The sequence below is a fragment of the Cervus elaphus genome, chromosome 5 (genome assembly GCF_910594005.1).
Source record: "Cervus elaphus chromosome 5, mCerEla1.1, whole genome shotgun sequence".
NCBI classification, from domain to species: Eukaryota; Metazoa; Chordata; class Mammalia; order Artiodactyla; family Cervidae; genus Cervus; species Cervus elaphus.
This window is the reverse complement of record NC_057819.1, coordinates 116,401,012-116,423,593: the sequence shown is the minus strand read 5'-3', so window position 1 is coordinate 116,423,593 and position 22,582 is coordinate 116,401,012. Positions and strand designations below refer to the sequence as shown.

The window sequence follows — 22,582 nt, the reverse complement described above, 5'->3', positions numbered from 1 at the left end:
TGATTGTAGGTGACTTTAGCAGAACTTGCCAGGTCTTCGGGGGCACAGTGGTTATATTTGATAAATTTGTAAGATTTATGAGCATTGATTGCTGAAGTGCTCTTATAAACTGGACATGTTGAACCGTTTTTCTGATCTTTGCTTCATCTTCCAACCAACCATTTCAGTGCATGTAAAAGGCAAGCTTTGACCAATTTTCTTTTACTAGCATAGCAATAGTGTATAAGCTGGTTGTGGTCTTCCACTTTTTTGCAGCAATCTGTTCTGTAGTTAACCACACCTAACCAGTTTAAGATTTAAGAATCTGCCATTAATAGAGTTGTATTGAAGACAACTTTTCAACTTTATATGCAACTTTGGACATTGTTTTAATATATTGTCAGCTCTGCTTGATTTGAAGAAAAGAAATAAAGAGAGCATATATATGAACAAGACATATTAGCAATTACCGTACTATTTCAAAGACTCATATATCAAGAAAGACAAATGCTACAGTGACTGTTGCATCCAATTTATTGGATCCAAATTATTGTATCCAATAGTTTTTTTTTTAACTTTTTGGTGTGTGTAAGTCAAATTTGGGAGTTTTTTTTGTTTTTGTTTCGTTTTCTGGAATTAACAAAGATATTTAGCATCTAAATATATGTCTACCATTTTGGGTTCATGAGAATTTCTTTAAGAGATTTCTTTAAGAATTGTATTTGATAAATTAAAAGAATAGTTACATGTATATGTGTAACTAAATCATTTTGCTGTATACTTAAAACTAACACATTACAAATTAACTATACTCCAATATAAAATAAAACATTTTTTAAAAGTTAAGACTCCAGAAGAAACTTTAGACACCAAAAGAATATTAAGAGAGGCTACATTTCTAGTTGATAAGTTTCTTGACTTCCCTTTCTTAGAAAAAAATGAACAAGGAAGTGTAATTCAAACTTGAATCATGTGTTGACTTGCTTTCAGCAGGAAAAAAATTCTGTCAGAGCAAAACAGATTGGCAAATTAAATCTGAAAAAACGTCAAAACTAATAAAATTCACATTGACGATAATTAATGTGATGGATGATGATTTTTAGTGATGTGCTCTCAGTTTGAGAGTAGTAAAATTATTATAGCTCTGGTTCATTTGAATTTCACACGTTTATTCTCCTGTGCACCTTGTGTGGACTCAGTTCTCTCACCACTTTTCTCTTCTGTAGTGATTCTTCACCTAGGAAGGTTTTGTCTCCCAGGAGACACTTGGCAATGTCTGGAGACATCTTTGATTATCACAACTAGAGAGATGGTGCTAATGGTACCTAGTGAGTAGAGACTAAGGATGCTGCTAAACATCCTAAAATTCACAGAAAAGCTCCTTGCAACAGAGAGCTCCCTGGCTCAGAATATTGATCAGTAGTGCTGAGATTGAGAAACTCTCTTCTCTTAGAACTATTGAAAAACTTTCAAGTACCCATGAAACTGTGTGGCCTTTGTTTGGTACAGACCAGTTTCTATCATTTTAAGCCCCCAGTTGTAAACATTTATACTGTGCTCATCTAAATGATCTCAGATATTCATTTATTACTCTGTTTTAGAATATCATCAAAATGAAAATAAAAAATTAAGGATTTCTTATTTGAATTACCTTATCCATTAATATAAAATATATCTGTGATTTCTGGTCTGGCAAAAAAAATCTTTAGCTGGTATGATTAGTGAATGCATGTAAGTTGATTTCTTCATCTTGATCAAAATCCCATCTTAGATATTAAACAAAGAACAGATGCAGTATAAGTTTGTTATTACAGTTCTACTTTTTCCTGCCTTTAGGATTTCTAAGGAGACTTTAATTGACCTTAGTACAAAACAGCTAAATAACTTCTAAGAAGAGGAGATAGGTCCTATTTTTCATTCCTCTTTGATGGACATGAACTTACCATACAAATGGACCTACCATTTTCCAAATTTATGCTCTAAAATCATAAAGACACCCTGTCTTGTCTTCCAGGCAGGCACACAGGATTATTATGAATCTGAGATAATAGGTAAGTACATTCAACCCTGTATTAGTAATCCATAGTTTGCATCTTCTATCAAAGTTTCACCATTAAAACTTTCCAGAGAAATAATCTATTATGCTAGTGGTAAACTTCCTAGTATAGGTAGGATCCTGAACAAGCCCTTATCTTTATTAAGCACAAATAATTGCTAGTGGTAAAGAACCTGCCTGCCAGTGGAGGAGACATAAGAGACACGGGCTTGACCCTTGGGTTGGGAAGATCCCCTGGAGAATAATGGCTGTCCACTCCAGTATTGTTGCCTGGAGACTCCCATGAACAGAGGAGCCTTGTGGGCTACAGTCCATGGGGTCGTGAGAAGTTGGAGATGACTGAAGCAGTGTAGCGCACACACAGTCTCTCAAAAAGGATCTTTGGTCACCTTCATTCGTGGTGATTTTTTTAATCCTCCCCACCTCCTTGGTGCTGTGTACATCTCACTGTTTACTATTCACTAGTTTTTCTCAGTTTTCTAAGATAATCTTGTGAAGAGAGTCATTAATTTGCAAGTATTATAACCCAGCTTGATTTTCAGAGATGAAAATCCTACTTAGACATTTTGGCTGTTTTTAGCAGTTTAACACTGTTTAATAGTGATAATTTTGTACATTTTGAGATCTCCAAGGATAAGCCTTCCATTTCTCAAGAGGTAATCCAATCTGTGATTCATTTTTATGTAAGTTAGTTTAATATGCCTGAGTGTTCAATAAACGTTAGTATTCATCTTCTACCTTTGTTGGCTTAGTTGTAAAAGTTAAAGTTGACTGTGAAGCAAAACACTTCTCCATCTCTACCTCTGTGCCTTTTTATTTTACATAGCTTTTAAAAACACATATCTGCTAATGGATATACAGTGGAAACCATTTTCTTTAGCCTTGCAAGGTTTAAATTCCAAACTCCAAAGAATAGTCTCTTCCCCAGAGGTAAATTTGTAGCAGCACAGTGGTTAGTGCATTATTTTAACACTGATGTGTTTTAGTTTTGCTTTCTTAGTGCCTTGTTACTTATTCAGGATTCTTCCAGTCTTACTCTTTTATTTGTGCCACTAAGGGGCCCTCCTCACTAGCTTCCAGTATATAAGCTAGAGATCACAAATTCCCCCAGATGCATGCACAGTTGACCCTTGAACGACATGGGATTAGGGGTGCCAGCCCTCCATGCAGTCGAAAATCTGTGTAAGATTTGTTGTTGGCCCTTCGTATCTGAGATTTTTCTCCCTATCGATGGTTCCATATCTTTGGATTCAACCAACCCCAGATCTGTAGTATTTATTATTGTACTGTAGTATTTGCTATTGAGAAAATCCTGTCATATAGTACTGTAGTATTTACTATTGAAAAAAATCCACGTATCAGTGGATCTGCACAATTCAAACCCATGTTATTCAAGGGTCAGCTGTGTTTTGTCTGCTATTTGTGGTGGTAGTTCTTTCTCCTTTAATTTCAGTTGATTCCCAACTTTTTAAAATGAGATGTTATATAATTCAGGTTTTGACTTATCTTGAAAAATTGAAGCTTCTGAGAACATTGGGCCTACGTAATCAACATAACAGTTGGCTAAAGCTGAAAGCTTACCTTCTCTTTAGAAACACATGTGCTCCTTCTCCAATTATATATGGTTTCCGCTTCATCTTTCCCAACCTGTGTGACTCATTATGTTACCTGCCAAATCCCTCTAAACATTTAAGTTTGTGACCCAGGCCTATACCTTTCCCTCATCTCCACACAAGCCTCCACAGGTTGTAGTTGATGCTGGGGAAGAAGCACATTGAAAAGACCCGTGCTTGTTCCTGCTTGGTTAGTGTTGGGACAGCTTCCTTGCAGTTTCAAAACCATGCGGTAGTACAATCCAGTTATCAAAACCTGGAACTGTAAAGCAGCCTTGAGAAATTCCTTTAACTTGTTCAAGGAATCAGTATCTCCATCAGAGTAAAGAATGCTTTCAGCCTGCCTCTTCTTCCTGCTAAAGTAGCTTCAGTATGAAAACCCCTGTACAATTCTACTTTTTAAAAAAAAAGAAATACCAAGGTCTGTTTTAGCTGTAAAAATAATGGTTTCCTGAACTTCATAAATGACTGAACTAAATTACTAAACCATTTAAGCCTGTAACAGGTATTAGTGACTTCTCTATTCTGAACTGTACAGAGTAGAATCTATAACTACTACATGGTTTAAATTAACTTTGTCTAAACTGTTGACTTTGTGACAGCAGTGCTTGCTTTTAGTTAACTAGCACCCGGTAATGTGTGCCAAAAAACAGAAATGTTAAAAGAGTTTTCCTCATCTCTCAAAAATAAAATAGGTTCTGAATTGAAGTATTTTCTGAGAAATTGTTTGGTGATGGAAGGAATGATCATTTTTGGACTTCACATGGGCTTCATTCAAGTTTGGTATACTCTCCACTTGAAATTTCACTACTTACTGGTCCAGTTTTTGCCAAGATACATTCAGTCTTCTGTGCTTGGCACTTATTACATCAGGACAGTAAGCACACCAAAGCCAGTTGAACCTCTGGCAAGACATCACAGATTTGATGAAATGTAACTGTATTCCTTTTTCAGTGCAACTTATGATATTCAATGCAGGGGTCATGGTGGATGGGACACAGAAAAGTATCAATAAAAACAAAACTAAAAAGGCAAGGTGACAAAAGATAATTCTCAGACTAAAGTAAAAAGAAAAAGATTGTTCTAAGTGAAACCACTAAGATTAGCTACCATGAAGATATTTCATAGCTGCTGTATATTTGAAGTGTTTATAGAAAATTATAAATTATAAAAATCATAAATTGATTATTGTAAAAATGTGAAAAAGGTTAGGAAAATCATACAGTATTCATGAATGCCAAAGCTTTATAAATATTGACTTAAAGAGCACAGTTCACTTCTGAAGAGATTTTTCTCTGAGAAGCAAAAGCAAATGTGATGAGAGGAATGTATCTCAGAACTTAAGCATATTGTAGTTGTATTTTAATAACCTACAGCAGAGAGGTGAAAATTTTAGGTTCAGTTGTGTATTGTACTGCTCTGGATGTCATTTTCTTTGGGACTGTTTTAGTTAATAAAAGAATGACTTCATTTGGCCAGTCTCCCAAAAATTGAGCATGATTTGAGCCTTTTCACCTGTTAAATCTTAGCCACCACCTCTGCTTTTGTTGAAAATACTCCTTCTTAAACCCTGCCATCACAGCATAGTTAATCTTGGAAAATTCTGTGTCTCTTCAGAGAAGGTATCTGTTTTTTGTGATCAGGGGTAACCCTAAGCAGACCTTTTCGAAGCTAAGGTTACTGGTAAACCCTGAATTCTAATACTGTTAGGATGTATTTCTAAGTCTGTTCTTCCTTTTGGCACTCAGTTCCAAAGTGAATAGAAGTGATTCTGCCTTATTTACATTCTGTAGCTTTAAACTGGTTTTCTGCTCCTGTAAACATACATTCATCACAGTGGTGCACCATGGGAGATTCCGGCATATGAGGCTATATGTTCTGTTGTAGTCTGAAAAGTTAAAGCAACTTTAGGAATGATAAGTTTGTGAAAGATATTACTGAAAAGAGAACTCTGAAATAGGATGTTGCAGTTTCATTTGCTTTGGGCCTAACCAGCTCTTCTGAATTATGCTCCTTCAAATTTTACATAGAGGGCAGATCTTTGTTTTCAGCTATGATCTCAAGGATTACATAGATGTTCTTAAAACTTGTTATCTGCAAAATCGCAATGGTATACCAGTTCACACTTACTCAGTTTGCCGAAATGAAAGAGGGAGAGAAAGTGCTAGAGAAGATACGGAGAAATTAGAAATTTTCTACACTGTTAGAGGGGTTGTAAATGGTGCAGCCCCTGTGGAAAATGGTTGATAATTCCTCACAATGTTAAATATAAACCTACCATATGACCAATACATACTCAAGAGAAATAAAATGTGCACACGAAAACTTGTACAGGTTTGTTTCCAGCAACACTATTCATCGTGACCAAAAAGTGGAAACAACTGAAATATCCATTAAGTGATGGATGTACAAGATATGGTACAGCCATGCAATGAAATGTTATTCAGCAATAAAATAGAATGACTTACTGATAAATACAGCATGCATGAATCTTGAAAATATTATGCTAAGTGGAAGAAGCCAGTCACAAAAAAAACCTTATATTGTATGAGTTTGTTTACATGAGAAGTTTAGAATAAGCAGATCTATGGAGAATGTAGTTTAGGTTTCCAGAGACTGGGTAGAAAGGGACAATGAGAAATGAATGCTCATGGTTGGGTTTTCCTTTGGGGATAATGGAAATATTCTAAAATTAGTGCTACTGGTTGCACAACTCTGAAAATATGCTAATAAACCCACTAAATTTTACACTTTAAATGGATGAATTTTATGACATGTGAAATACATATTAATAGAATTATTTTTTAAAACTTCATTATCAAAGTTAACTTTTGGTAGTCATGATGGTGACTTCATGTACGTAGATGTGTGTGTTTAGGTATGGGTGTGTGGAAAATACCTTAAAGCATTATACACATGATGCTATTAATACCATACTTTTAAGGCTTTTGCTGAATTTCAGAACATAAATATAATGCAGTGATTTTATGACAGATTAATTTGACATTGACCAAATGATATTAAGTTACTGTGTTTCAGAGTAATTGTGCACAAATTACGTATTAGCATAAATGACTAATTAGAATTATTTACTTAGCCAAAAAAAATGTATACTGTTTCTTTCCCCTCTGATTTTTTTTTTTTTCAGTATCTGTAATCAGCCTTAGTTTTAGTTTTCTGTTACAAAACATTTGGGTTTCTGTTTTACTGAATAAAACTCATTTTCATCACTTACTGATACGCACGTGCTAAAAGAAGAATTTACACCTAATGCCCAGTAACTTGGATTTCCTTAACCTTTCAACTTGAATCTTTTTTCCCTGAGTGGTTTACTGCTGAGGCTCTTTGTGTTCTCTGCCGGTCTTTTCCCTTCCTCCCTGATGGTGATTTCCTGGACTGGCTCACCCAGAGGCATCACACACACTGACTCTTGAGTTGGCCAAGTAACTGCAGCATGACTGCTCCAGGTTGGGAGAGGAGAGATGTTCTTCGTTAATGTTCTGTCATTGGAGAGAGGCTGGGAACAGTGGGGAGAAGAGCCATGGATTTAGGGGTATGTGGGATCGTTGACATAATGGAAAGGGAGTAGTTGAAGCTCAAAAAAGGCTGAATTATGTTTGGGCAAAAAAACAGATTGAGTTACAAACAACCACTGCTTCTTTGTTCACTATTTTCCATCTCTGTTCATGAACCAACAAATAACATATGAAAGTATGTGTTTATGTTCCCTTTCCCAGCAACTAATTTTAAAACTGAAGCCATGTTGATAAGTGTTTATTGAGCATGTCTTCTGTACCATAGATAAGGTGTGTGTGTTGGAGGGTTAGTTATGAAGGAAGACTAAGAGCAGTCTGTTTCTTGGAGAGCGGGGTTGCTGTCTGGTGAGAGAAAGAAATCACAGATAATCATCTTACCCCAAAGAGATAGAATTCAGTTTCTCTAGAATTGCATGTATATTGGAACATAAGATGTTTAGTGGCAATAGAAAATACTCTCTGCCTATTTTCTAATGCCTGAAATTCTCTTCACATGGAAATAATGGTTTTATTCTTTAAAGTGCAATAATTTTAAATACTTGAAAGATAATAGATTTATTCCTAGTGAAGTATACTCAATCAAATATAAGCTTCTAGCATCAAATTTTGTTGTGGTTCAAGAGAGAAGTGTAGCATCAAAAGATATAAAAAGTATTTTATTAGATTGAGGTCCTTACTATCTTTTGTTGGTAGGGAAAACAGTGTGCAGAAGTATGTGGCTCACTCATTCCTGGCTCACATGCATCACCACTCCTTACTGTTGACGCTCCACACTATCAGTAATGTGGGCAAGTTTATCACCTGCACTAAAAACCTGGTAAGATTCCAGATTCTCATTTCGCTGGTTTAATTGTTCAGAGTTGAAAGGTGGAGCAGGATTTTGTGTCTGGAGCAGATATTTTTCTGCCAGTACACTGCGGTTTAGCCGGTTTTAAGAACTGGAAATGTCATTTACATTTGAAGTAGTCTTTAGCCCAACTGTGGATGGATATTTTAAGTGCTGGGTTATTTGTTAAGTTCGTCCCTCTACTGGTCTTTTGGGAAATTTAATGGAAACGCCAGCTACCATGTTATTGAAATCAATGAGAAATTATGTGCTCTGCCACAAGTGTATATACTTTTTTGGACATTTGCTGTTGATTTTTTAGAAAAACAGGATCTTCAAACCCTTTCATTATGAATGGGGTTTGGTCTCCTTTCCTTTGAATCAAATATTTTCCAGCTAAAATTGTGTTATATGGCTTAAATTTATATTAATAAGCATTAACAGTTCAATAAATAAGTAAATTTATTAGCAATTTTCTTCAGAAATTATACTTTATAATTTTAAGAGATAATATATAGGACACAGTAGCTTTGGAATCACCTAAATGATTAATGAGATCCATTCAGATTAAACTGTGTGCTAGTTTGAAGGTTTTAACTTGAATTTGTGTGTACAGTATGGAATTGCTCAGCCTTTGAAAATAGTTTTGGATTGATGACACATCTGTACTTTTTGGTTTCCTTACTGGAACTCTGTCTTCTTTGACAGACAGGTATGTTGCTCCTCTATTTTTGTTTAAAAAAAGGTTATCTAAAGTTGAGTTCCCCCTCAGAATTCAAGTGGAAAGTAAAAATACAGGTCACAGGGGGAATTTCATATGGGTATTCAGTGACAAATGAGCCAAGCTTGGTAGCCTTTTGAAATAAAATAGGCAACTTTGGAAAACTGACTCCGAATTAGGGTCTTATACCTTTATAAAAAATTACTTTTTAGATTGGAAATTGAGAAGTTTCTGGTCAATACCTTTTTTTGCCATTGGTCCAATTCTGTTCAGAAGTTAAGGGGGTTAAAATTCTGACCTTTTGGTTCTCTAAAGATTGCGATTTATGAGAATTCCCTGGCAGTGCAGTGGTTAGGACTCAGCACTCTCACTGCCAGGGCCTGGGTTCAGACCCTGACTGGGGACTTAACCTTCCACATGCCAAGCAGTGTGGCCAGACGAAAAAACGAGTAAGCCTTCATTACTATATCAGAGTAGTACCTAGGAAAACCATGTTATTTAACTTGACTACGTCTCTAGTAAATACAGGAAAATATTTCATACCAAACTTTCCTACAGATGATAACAAAAAAAAAAATTGTTGCAAATCAAGGATCCAGTGTTTAAGCCAAATTATTCACCTGCCACAGATGCAGGCTGTGGGTTTAGTGCTGCTCCTTAACAATGCAGGGTTGATTATAAAGTTAAGCCATAGTTCCTGCCCCAAATACAGGGGAAGGAGCAGAATTGAACAGTTTAGACATAAATAAGTGCTTTACATGTATTTATTTTGACACTTAATCTTGTTAATCTATTGCTATATAGCCCTGTTTTTCTAATGAGGGATTTTGAGCTCAGAGAGGTGAAACTGAAATTTTAGGCATACTGCCCTTCTGAAAGACAGGAATAAGTAGTCAGACAAAATGATGGTTGCTAGGTGAGCGCTGTAACAAAGTGCTAACAAGACAGTTCAGAAAGAAAAAGAATCCCGTCTTATGTAGGGAACAATAGAAACTTTGTGAGGGGAATTCAGTTTGACCCTGAATAGAAAGAAGAGACTTGGGGTTAGGAATCCATTTTTACCATCAGAACACCCTTATCTAAGAGAGACCTCAAATACACATTTTGGGTTTGGGAAAGTTGCCAAGTCTTGCCTGTAAGATTTGGGTTAGAATTCTAGGGTTCCCAATTCTCATTTTAAAACCCCAGACTTGACCATAGAGTTTATAGAGGTGATCTGGGAGTGTTGGCCTATACCTTGTATAGGATTGGGATTTGCACTTGTTTTATTGATTATCATCCTATTTTCTTCCTTCCCTACTCCTAATTATTGTGGTGGGTGGGAATTTGAGATGGAATGTCTTCAGGATGATGTTGAAATAGTCTGTCCCTTCAAGTTTGTACCAAGTGGCTGCTGAATGACTGGAAATCATTGACTTGGCCTGGAGACTCAAGACTTGATAAAATGCTTATTTTTTAGACAGGGTCCTGTAGTTTGGGAAATAACTCCTAAAAGTGGAAGAGGGAAGGGAATGACTGGGCATGGGGAGATTTTTCCAGGCCTGTGGCTGGAGAAAAGACAGTAGAAATGAGAAAACATATGACATTCTATTTAAATCTTGGCCAGAGAGCCTGTTAAGTGTTTGGGTCAGGAAAAAAACTAGGTTTGTAGCCTAAAAGAATCATTCAATAGACCTGACAGATTGACTCTCTCTGCCCCTTTCTCCTTGGAAAGAGAAATTTGGAATTCATGTTTATTTAAAATAGTTGCTCCTTCATCTTGAGGTGTTTTTTATAAAAAGCTTAATTCTGAGCAGCCACCCTCGGTAAAACAATTTTGCCAGCTGTCAGTTGCTTGAACATCCCCCAAATAAAGGTAAATGAAATAAGACTAACTACTTTTAGACTGCAGTGGTCTCTCCTAAAGTTCTATAACCATTTTTCCTAAAGGAATGGAGACAGTTCCATTTATCTAGAAGGCATTATTACTGTGTCAGTCTGTGTGTATGTACACATACATGTTTTGTGCAGGTGCTTCCCTCTCAAACGTTTTAGAGTTGATGGCTTTGTCCCTGATTGTTCAGAATAATAGTTTGCAGATTCACTAAGAGAGCTTGTGTAGTAATGCTTGCTTTATTTTTTTTCTCTTCCACTCTTGTTTTATTTTTTACTTTTTTTTTCTTTGTGATGTGACATTTTCAGCTGATGTATTGAAAGCAAATCCTTCTAATTTGGGAGCGCAGATCACAAGAGTGAGTTTTTCTACTAGTGTCTCTAGCTGTATATCTTTTTCTGTGTGTGTCTTTCCACCCTTTCCCTCTCCCAATTCAAAAATACTCAAAACACATTTCATAAATATTAGATAAGAAAATACCTCTGTCTGTTCAGCATCATGCCTTTCCACAAAGCAATGTCCACTTTATATTGGGTCAGATTTCTTTTCTCAATGCTGTTGTAAAAAGCATAGGTTAATGTATGTGTTCTGTTTTGGTTTGTTTGCCTTTATATTATCTAGTATATTGGAACTCACTTTAGTTCTGTCTTCATTGCAGATATGTCTGGACTCTTGTCATCAGTGTGTCATAACACTGTTACTATTTTTTGGTGGTGGTTTCTGTTTTAAGGATAATTACATATAGTATCTTCTGAGAATAAAAGACCCATACTTTCATCAGGATTTTAAGTAATAAATTCTTTGGCTTATCTATTCTCCCATCTCATTCCCTGGTTGTTCCTCTTGGGGCCATGAAGGAATGAAAAGCCACACCTATTACTTTCTAATTTCAGCAGACTGACCAGATGAAAGTGGTCAGACTGGTGAGCTCTGAACATGCAAGCATTGGAAGACGGTTTGATTAATTCACAGGAAAACTGTTCATGATGAAAAGAATAGCACCTTTTTATGGTGAAATCAAAGTAGGCTTTCTATTTGTTAGTCTGATTCAGATAACCTTCCCATGTAAGCTGTACATTGCTTTTTAAGATCTTACACCTGGGTAATTTTCTGTACTGGCTTAACCCCTTTCTGTTCTCTCTGGCTTGTGTTATTACAATTTAACTCATATTCTATTTGTCTAGTTTTGCATCCTGAAAGAGCAGGTGATTAAATAGTCCCTTTTCTTTTCTCCTAGTGTTCTAAAATTTGTTTGTTGCTTCTGAAATTATTTAATTTTGGCCAATAAAGCAAATGGTATGCTGTCCTAATTAGGAATGCAGATACTCCAGGTGCTTTACCCAGAGTAATCAGCCATTGTGTTTTCAATTACCATAAGAGAGTACAACAATGTATATTCTACACTATGCTATAACCGTTGATTATGGATAAAAATTCTGAAGGCCTTGCTTTCAGGATCCCCAAGTTATTCTAAATCACCCACTCCCTGTTCCTTTCTTTTGTTACTTCAGAGATTGAAAGATCTCAAGCAGAGAGAGTTTGCTCGAAATGTCTCCTCAAGATCCCGCAAGGATGAGAAGAAACAGGAGAAAGCCCTACGGCGGCTCCACGAGTTGGCAGAGCAAAGAAAACAAGCTGAATGGTGAGGACGTTGTCTCTCTGAGGGCTTACAGATAATTAGTAATCTTTAAGATTTAAAAATTTAATAATCCTTTTTTTTAAAATTAAAGTATAATTGATATATAATCCTTAAATTTTAAATAGATCCTTCTTTCAAACTAAAAGAATATCTATACTTGGAGTATAATATAGTGATGAAGAATATGCACTCCTGGAACTTCTCTGATGGTCCAGTGGTTAAGAATCTGCCTTGCAATGCAGGGGATGTGGGTTCAATCCCTCATAGGGGAACTAAGATCCCACATGGATCAGAGCAGTTGAGCCTGCATGCTGCAACTAAGACCCAACGCAGCCAAAAAAAAAAAAAAAGAATATATGCTCCTGAGGCCGTATCCTATGATCTGTGTGACCTTAATTATCTAAGTTCTATGCCTCAGTTTCCTTATCTGTAAGATGGAAATGATAATAATAACTTAATTCTTACAGTTGTTGTGAAAAGTCATTGTTATATCAAAGTGCTTACAAAAGTGTTCCTAGCACATAGAAGATGCTGAGTAAATCAGTAAATTATGCAACTGTTATTCCCGTTCTCCATCTTTTTTTGCCTCTCTGCTTGTGGGATCTCAGTTCCCAACCAGGGATTGAACCCCAGGCCACGACAGTGAAAGTCCTAACCACTAGATCACCAGGGAATTCCCCTCCCATATTATTCTTATGTAGAAAAGCACATACCTTATTCTCCTGGATCACATATTTAAGTGTTTTAACTGTCTTTCCAGTACTGTAGAGTTAGTACTAAGCAATAAAGCCTAGGAAATTCTGTTCATTTCTCTACAAATTCCTTCCTTCTTGAGTATTGTTTTTAATGTTCCTTCATGGTTCTTGATGATAAGTATGGGACTGGTATTTAGCCTTAGGTGGAATTAGCCCCCCTTAGCCCCACCTAGAGCTGCATTCCCAAGCAGCTCATCTTTGGTGGACGTAGTCTTTGAGCATCTGAGAATTCATGAGGTATGTGCCTCAATCTGAAGGATTTAGGTCCCTCTGTTTGTTTTTAATGGCTGGCCAGGAACAAGAGGAATTAGTTACGGTGGAAAGAAAAACTGTGACTTTTAAAAGTTTATGGTGAAGTTGAGGCCAGAGTTTTCAAGATTATGACCTTTCTAGATTTTGGGGTACTTGTTTACTCCTTAACTTCTCTTGTGTTTTGGAGGAAGGAGGAGAACACATATAAGTGTAAGTTTTGAAACAGAATTAACCCATAAGCTCTAAGATTGAGTTACAATGCCTGTAAACTGATTCTGATTCCTTCTTTAGCAGTTCTTTATGTAATAAATACATTCCTCTCGGACTTGTTGTAAGGATACTTCCTTAAAAAATATATACCAGACCACTTTTTAGTTCCAGACATATTTTAATACATGTTTTTCTTCATTGGTGACTTTTAGTTCTGTTTTATATATTTATGCAGTCACACTGTGCAGCATTAGTTCTGTTTTAGAAATAAACAGTTAAAAGATGACCAAGTAAACTCTTGGGGAAAAGAAGGTTTTGACCCACCAATCAGGTATATTTCATCGTCCTAGGAGTAATGCATGACCCCATAGTATTGTTGGAGTTGCATGGCAAAGACTAAGCAAAAAGTCACAATAAATCCCTTATTTCAGTTTGAAGGTTTCTTTGCCATGGCGGGGCGGTGGGGGGGGGGGGGGGGGGCAGATTTTGTGACACAGTGAGAGTATCTCTTGCTACCCCAGTCAGGTGGGTTCCATCTTCCAATAACAAGAGTTCAGATAGCAAAGGGGTTACCGTATTATCTGAATATGTTTGGTCCCTGAGTTTAGGACAGCTAGTAGTTAGGGTTTAGATTAAGAGGACTTCATCCAAATAATTGTCTTCAGTTCTTGAGTTTGGCTTGAGAGATACCTGTATAACCCACACACTAAAAATTTCAGACATGACAGGAGTTTAAAACACTGGCTCTGAGGCTCCTTGATGTTTCTGTTTTCAAAGCTGAGAAAGAACTTGATAGAATTATGATCGTAGTATGGAGTGCCCAGAAGGTGTCACAAAACCAAAGCAAATGCTTGGACGTGGTGCCAGGAGATAGACACAGACTGTTCGTTTCTGTAACAGACGTGCTAACCTAACCGCAGACCATCAGAGAGCAGCACAGTGGAGGTTTCTGACTTCAATTTTTTAAAAAATTGAAATTTGAAAGCAGAGAAGAAATTGAGGGTTGTGTTTTTGTTTTGTTTTGTTTTTTAACTGTACAAAGTACAGTTGATCCTTGAACAATGTGGAGGTTAGGGGTGCTGATGACCCCAGCCCCCACACAAACTCATACACCTACACAGTCAGAAATTGTGTATAACTTTATAGTCAGTCTTTTGTATTTGCGGTTCCACATCCAAAGATTCAGTCAGCTGCAAATTGTGTGACATGTATATACTAAAAAAAAATCTGTATAAGTGGGCCCTTGCATTTCAAATCTGCAAACCCATATCATTCAAGGGTGAACTGTGCAGCCTTTGGGAATAAATTTTCAGCCATATGTTTGGTAGCATACTGATGGGTAGGATGGTACAGTAAACACATGTAAAGGATGGAACAGATACAAGACAGGTGGGCTGTGCGAAATGGTAATGATCATGTATTCAAATTGTGAGGTAAACCTCAGTATTTAGACAGCTTAGGAAGAAACAGCAGTAACTGGCTATCCCTGTGAATGTAGCTTAATAGATTAGCAGTATGAGACTTTGCCTTACCTTACTGAGCAAGTTCCTTTCGTTAGCATAGGGCTGAGGAAGGACTGCCATTCAGTGTCTTTAAGATCTGCCTGTGATGAATGGCCAAACATAAGAGATAAATGTTTTAGAAGTATGAGGGACTTCCCTGGTGGTCCAGTGGTTAAGACTCTGCACCTCCACTGCAGGGAGCATGGGTTTGATCCCTCCTCAGGGAACTAAGATCCTGCATGCTTCGTGGCATGGCCGAAAAAATAAAGTAGTATGAAATGTACCCCTAAACCTGTTTTTTTGTTTGTTTCTCATTTTTCTAAACCCATTATGTAGTGCACCTGGAAGTGGTCCCATGTTCAGACCAACCACAGTGGCTGTAGATGAAGAAGGTGGAGATGATGAGAAAGAAGAATCAGCAACAAACAGTGGCGCAAGTACCACTGCCACTTGTGGCCTGGGATCTGAATTCTCCACAGATAAAGGAGGCCCATTCACTGCAGTACAAATCAGTAATACCACTGGGCTGGCACAGGCTCCTGGGCCAGCCTCTCAAGGCATCAGCTTTGGCATTAAGAATAATCTAGGGACCCCACTGCAAAAATTGGGAGTGTCATTTTCCTTTGCCAAGAAGGCTCCTGTCAAACTCGAATCAATAGCATCAGTTTTCAAGGACCACGCAGAGGAAGGGACCTCTGAAGATGGAACAAAAGCTGATGAAAAGGGTACAGACCAGGGACTGCAGAAGGTGGGAGATTCTGATGGTAGCAGTAATCTTGATGGTAAAAAAGAGGATGAAGACCCTCAGGACGGAGGGTCCCTTGCCTCAACATTATCTAAGTTAAAAAGAATGAAGCGAGAAGAAGGAGCTGGGGCTACAGAGCCAGAGTATTACCACTACATCCCCCCAGCACACTGCAAAGTAAAACCTAATTTTCCTTTTCTACTCTTTATGAGAGCCAGTGAACAAATGGAAGGTGATACTAGTACACAGCCAAAGAATGCCCTAGACAGCAAAAAAAGTAGTTCTCCCAAGCCTAAAGGCTGCATCAAGGTGACAGCAAGCCAAGGAGCAGAAAAGACAGTTAGTGAAATCTCTGAACAGCAGATGGAAGCCAGTGCGACTGAGCCCTCAGAGCCTGGAAGCAAGGCTGAGACAAAGAAGCCCTCAGTGGGGGATGTAAGTGAGCATAGTTTAGAGAGTCAGAGTCAGAAGGATTCAGAGATCCAAATGTGTGAGTCTGACCCTCCTAAAGAAACTTCTCAGGCTACTCCAGCAGGGAAAGAAAGTCGGGAGGGACCCAAACATCCAACCGGTCCTTTCTTTCCTGTTTTAAGCAAAGATGAAAGCACTGCCCTCCAGTGGCCGTCAGAACTGTTAATTTTCACGAAGGCAGAACCCTCCATTTCGTACAGTTGTAACCCTTTGTATTTTGACTTTAAGCTTTCAAGGAACAAAGATGCCAGAGCAAAAGGGATGGAAAAGCCAAAGGACACAGGAGGCTCCTCAAAGGACCATCTCCAAGGCCTTGATCCTAGTGAGCTACATAAAAGCCAGGAGGAGGAAGAGAGTGTTCAGCATTCTTCAGGAGGCAGAATCGATGCACCTGCTTCAGGGGCTGCCTGTAGTGGCCTAAATAAGCAGGAGCCTGGGGGTAGCCATGGATCAGAGACAGAAGACACAGGGAGAAGCCTTCCTAGCAAGAAAGAACGATCTGGGAAGTCCCACCGACACAAAAAGAAAAAGAAGCACAAAAAATCCAGCAAACATAAACGGAAACACAGGGCTGACCCAGAAGAGAAAAGCTCTAAGGCAGAATCTGGGGAGAAGTCTAAGAAGCGCAAGAAGCGAAAACGAAAAAAGAATAAGTCATCAGCCCCAGCAGATTCTGAACGGGGGCCCAAACCAGAACCCCCTGGTAGTGGTAGCCCTGCACCACCAAGAAGACGGCGGCGAGCCCAGGATGATTCCCAGCGGAGGTCCCTTCCAGCTGAAGAAGGAAGCAGTGGCAAGAAGGATGAAGGTGGAGGTAGCGGGAGCGCCCAGGATCATGGTGGGAGGAAACACAGGGGTGAACCTCCCACGTCATCCTGCCAGCGAAGAGCTGGCACCAAGCGGAGCAGCCGATCCAGCCGTCGAAGTCGACCCAGTAGTGGAGATGAGGACAGTGATGACGCGTCGTCACGCCGGCTGCACCAGAAGTCTCCATCCCAGTACAGTGAGGAGGAGGAGGAGGAGGAAGAGGAAGAGGAGGAGTCAGGCAGTGAGCATTCCCGAAGCCGCTCACGGTCTGGCCGGCACCATTCCTCTCGCCATTCCTCCCGGCGCTCTTACTCCAGTAGCTCAGATGCTTCTTCAGATCAGAGCTGCTATAGTAGACAACACAGTTACTCTGATGACAGCTATAGTGACTATAGTGACCGGTCACGAAGGCACTCCAAGCGCTCCCACGACTCTGATGACTCAGACTATGCCAGCTCCAAGCACCGGTCCAAGCGGCACAAATATTCATCTTCTGATGATGACTATAGCCTCAGTGGCAGCCAGTCCCGAAGCCGATCTCGGAGTCATACCAGAGAGCGCTCAAGATCCAGGGGCCGCAGCCGCAGCAGCAGCTGTAGTCGCAGCCGGAGCAAAAGGAGAAGCCGCAGCACCACCGCCCACAGCTGGCAGCGGAGTCGGAGCTACAGCCGGGACCGCAGCCGCAGCACCCGGAGCCCTTCACAGAGGTCAGGCTCCAGGAAGGGGTCGTGGGGGCACGAGAGCCCTGAAGAGAGGCGTTCTGGTCGTCGAGACTTCATTCGCTCTAAGATCTACCGCTCCCAGTCTCCCCACTACTTCCGATCAGGCCGGGGAGAAGGTCCTGGGGAGAAGAAGAAAGAAGACAGCAGAGGAGATGATGGTAAGGGGATAGGCCCACCCTCCCAGAACAGCAGCGTTGGCCCAGGAAGAGGGTCAGAAGGTGACTGCAGCCCTGAAGACAAGAACTCTGTCACCGCCAAGCTGCTACTGGAAAAGATTCAGTCAAGGAAAGTGGAGAGGAAACCCAGTTTGAGTGAGGAGGTGCTGGCCACCCCTAATAAAGCCGGGCTCAAGCTCAAGGACCCCCCACAAGGTTATTTTGGACCCAAGCTCCCCCCTTCTCTTGGCAACAAGCCTGTCCTCCCTCTGATAGGGAAGCTCCCAGCTACCCGAAAGCCCAACGCCAAGAAATGTGAAGAGTCTGGCTTAGAAAGGGGAGAGGAGCAAGAACAGTCAGAGACAGAAGAAGGGCCTCCAGGGAATAGTGATGCCCCATTTGGACATCAGTTCCCCTCAGAGGAAACAGCTGGCCCCTTATCAGACCCACCCCCAGAAGAGCCAAAGTCTGAAGAAGCTGCTGCTGATCACCCTGTGGCTCCGCTAGGCACCCCAGTGCACTCTGACTGCTATCCTGGGGACCCATCCATCTCCCATAACTACCTCCCTGACCCCAGTGATGGGGATACCCTTGAATCCCTGGATAGTGGCAGTCAGCCAGGCCCTGTGGAGTCCAGCTTGCTGCCTATAGCATCAGACCTCGAGCCCTTCCCCGGTTACGCACCGCCCAGTGGGGAACCCAGTATTGAGTCGGCTGAGGGAGCCGAGGATGCATCCCTTGCCCCCCTGGAGAGCCAGCCCATCACCTTCACTCCCGAGGAGATGGAGAAGTACAGCAAGCTCCAGCAGGCCGCGCAGCAGCACATCCAGCAGCAGCTTCTGGCCAAGCAGGTGAAGGCCTTCCCCGCTTCGGCTGCCCTGGCCCCAGCCACTCCAGCCTTGCAGCCCATCCACATTCAGCAGCCGGCCACGGCCTCTGCCACGTCCATCACAACTGTGCAGCACGCCATCCTGCAGCACCATGCCGCCGCAGCTGCTGCCGCCATTGGCATTCACCCCCACCCTCACCCCCAGCCCCTGGCCCAGGTGCATCATATCCCCCAGCCCCACCTGACCCCCATCTCCCTGTCCCACCTCACTCACTCCATCATCCCTGGTCATCCCGCCACCTTTCTGGCTAGCCACCCCATCCACATCATTCCCGCCTCGGCCATCCATCCCGGGCCCTTCACCTTCCACCCTGTTCCACACGCTGCCCTCTACCCTACCCTGCTGGCTCCCCGGCCTGCTGCAGCAGCTGCCACTGCCCTCCACCTTCACCCACTGCTTCACCCCATCTTCTCAGGGCAGGACCTGCAGCACCCTCCCAGCCATGGCACATGAGTCAGGGGGTAGGAGCCCAGATGGGGCCAGGGAAGGTGACCCATGCATCTTCCCTTGGGGTGTCGAGCCATTAATACCAGCAAGTAGAAGCTGGAAAGGGCAGTGTCTGACAGCCAAAGAATTGAGTTTTGGCTTGCAGGGGTGGTTTTAGATTTGAGGTTTGCTTTGGGTTTACTATCAGGGATTTTTTTCCCTTTTTCCTTTTCTGTTTGTCCCTCCCTCTCCTGTGTTTCTAGGCTGGGAACACAGTAAGTGCTGCCCACCCCTCTTCGGCAACACCCCCAAACTGTCGAGTTTAGATTCTCCCCTCCTCCCTCTACTTTTTATCCTCTGCACTTCTGTGTGTAAATTTTAAAACATTTTCCTCCTCTCTGGCTGGCGGGTTGTCCATGCGGTCCTGCCTTCTCAGTGTCTTTGACCTTGGTGACCTTATTTATCCCGGGTGAGGTGGAAAGGGAGTCTGACCTGGAACCAGATGCCACTCAGCCTGTCATTCGATCCACTTCCCACACAAACAGAGCCACACATTTGGCACTGTTGTCCTTGTGTCCCTCATCCCAGAAGAGACATCTGCATATCCCAGAAAAGAAGATCGTATCATGAATAGAAGCTGCGGAACAGAGAGGAGCTCATGTGTCTGAAGGGTGTATTTTCTTCTGTCATGTTGATGTTTCCTTCTTAATTTATAGATTTTTTTAATGTAAAAAATTGCACTGAACTCTATAAACGTAAATGCTGCTTTTTGTAGCTCATATAAAAAAGGTTCCATATTTGTAGTATACTGCAATAATATTTTTTACATCTGGCTCTTTAAGTGATCCTTGTTCTGGTGGCTTTGTGTAAATATGTTTGCCCTAGTTGAATTAAGAAACTTTAAAGGTTATCAAATGAAAACAGACAAAAAATAAAGTATTTGTTTTCTGCTAGATGCAAAAATGACTAAGCATGTATATTTTATCAAGCTCATGTATTTTTTGAAGTTATGAAGCATAAAATGTTAAAAAGAGGAACATTGCTTAACATTTTTTTTTTGCTGAGACATAATTTGCAGTAAGTGGTGCCGCCAGTACTGGGAGTTTTGAACTAACGGGCTGTGGTCAGCTAGGGGTGTTGAGGAATAGTTTTGACAGTCTCCCTTACGTGGTTTGCGTTTCATACAGAGAAACTGGTGGGCCCCACAAAGGAGGAGAGAGAGATTCAAGAGCTTTATTCTCTGGAAGCAGTGAGATTCAAAGTGATTGTCCTGGGGGATTCCTGGGTTTCCACGGTGCCTGTCCCAGGCAGTCCATTTGCCTTCCTAGTACTTAGCCCCCTCTGACAAAAATTTTTAATGTGCCTTTTGGGTTGGCTAGAAACTGAAGTAGAAGTAAACTGGAGTGTGGTAGAGTTGGGACGGTCTTCCTCCTCCTCTTATTGAGAGGTGAGTACATTGTTAGATTCTGCAGATTTTTTTGCTTCATAGTTTCTATGCCTCTACCCAGCTTAGTTTAAGCAGTAAAGATTCCTTTTTTCTTTTCTCCCATGACACTTAGCAGAGGAAGTACCACCTGAATTCCTCTTCCTCCTTATCGTTCACCTGGCTCTCAGTCCTAATTAATACAATGACCCAAAGGTGTTCATCTTGTAGATCTCATCTTCTTTGATGTAGTTAGAACTTCCCTGTTGGGCATTTCCCTACCTACTCCTGTGGCTAGAATTGGTTGGGTGGTCACCTGACAGAAAAAACAAAACCCTATGTATGTGGGCCAGGGCTCCGTGTTCTGCCTTTCTTCAGTTTCCAAGACAGAAAGGCTTTGCGTTCATGTCAAGCAAGTGCTGGGCAAACGAAGACTCTGTTGAGCCTTCTACCTGTTCAGTGCTCCTCATCTGATTCAGAAGCATCACTTTTTTGATAAATAGCACTGGAAAATGAAATCATCTGCTTGAAGTGAAGGGACTCATTTTTCTTTGCTTTCAGCCCATGTAAATATTTAAATAATACAGTATTAACATTTTTGTGCTGCTTCCCGTTAGCTTGTAGATTGAGCCATACTCTGGCTGCCTCTCTACCTTCCTGGGGGCAGTTTCCTTTAATTTCCACAATAGTGATTTTAAAACTAAAAAAAAGGAAAAACAAAATAATCTATCCTTACTTACAAGCATAACAGATTGTATTTAACTTTATCACATATGATAGAGATATATACACTGTAAAATTAGGGAAAGGAACTTTCTAATAAACCAATGATTTGTGGAAACTTTAGAGTTTGTCGTGATTGTTGCCCCATCCACTCGGTGGGGAAGGGATGGAGTTATGGGTCACAAATAACATCTTGTATGAAGTGGTCAAAGGATAGATTTTTATGAACCAGCTGTTTATGATGTTTAGATTGTGCTTCTCAAAGCTCACCCTGCACAAGTAGAGGGGAAAGGTTATGTTGTGGGAGGAAGTGATGGTTAAGTTTCTGTCAGTTTTATGTAGATGTCTTGGAATGTATACCTCCTTTCCACAAACTCTCCCAGATTATTTTTTTTTTCTTTTTGGCTGCATTGGGTGGCATGCAAGATCTTAGTTCCCTGACCAGGGATTGAACTTGTGTCTCCTACAGTTGAAGCACGGAATCTTAATCACGGCTACCAGGGAAATCCCGATTTGGGGGTTTTTGAGTGGACTTCAGGGCAATGAGTTGAGTCACCTGCCTAGCCTTCCCCTCCAGAGTCCTGAGTCCTCCAGTACCAGTCCTGAGTTATTCTCAACACTTTACTATGTAGAGTACAGTGCTAGAGAGCTACCTGGTAAAAGGAAGGATGTGCTAATTGTTACTGAGCAGTTACAATTCTCTATCCACTCTTCTGTACGCAGAAGGCAGGGGAAATTGTGCATCAAATGCTGACCATAGATAGCCCTGCAGTGATGAATTGGTTTCCTCTTTCCTTCAGCCTTTCTGGAAGGAACGGCACAATGTGCATTTCTGTTTTCCTACTCTTTCATAGTTGTATTCTCCCCCTGACAGAAGAGAAGCTATTCAACTTGAACCTTGGGTTAGATGCTCAGATCTGCCTATTTCTCTAAAATAGCAAAATCCCCGCCCCCAAATAAAGGATGTCAGAAAATGAAAAGTGGAAATTCCCTGGTGGTTAGGACTCTGCATTTTCACCACCATGGCTTGGGTTCAGTCCCTAGTCAGGGAACTAAGACCATCCCCCAAGTCTTGTGGCACAGCCAAAAAAAGAAAAGTGGTGGTCTGAGCAGGCAAGGTGTCAGCAAAGAGGCAGACTGACCTGTAGAGACCCTCCATGTGAAGGTCTGTGCGGCTGCCAGATAGCAGGCAGGGTCCTGCTACCTGCCCCAGCTACCTGGGCTGCACCATGGAAGTTCCTCCTCCTCTCCGCCCTCA

The 22,582-nt window shown here is 40.9% G+C and overlaps 1 protein-coding gene across 8 annotated transcripts in view; it reads left to right on the top strand.

Moving 5' to 3' along the window:
- The window catches only part of GPATCH8 (G-patch domain containing 8), a 90,432-nt gene extending 68,990 nt beyond the window's left edge, over window positions 1–21,442 (top strand). For 7 of the 8 annotated variants that reach the window (XM_043904830.1, XM_043904832.1, XM_043904834.1 and 4 more), the window contains 4 exons: window positions 1,994–2,030; window positions 10,913–10,962; window positions 12,116–12,246; window positions 15,299–21,442. In XM_043904830.1, coding sequence (XP_043760765.1) covers window positions 1,994–2,030; window positions 10,913–10,962; window positions 12,116–12,246; window positions 15,299–19,205 — 4,125 coding nt within the window. In that variant the 3' untranslated portion in view covers window positions 19,206–21,442. The remainder of the gene's footprint in view (window positions 1–1,993; window positions 2,031–10,912; window positions 10,963–12,115; window positions 12,247–15,298) is intronic. The other variant, XM_043904831.1, reaches the window with a different exon arrangement.
- Window positions 21,443–22,582: the final 1,140 nt, after the last annotated feature.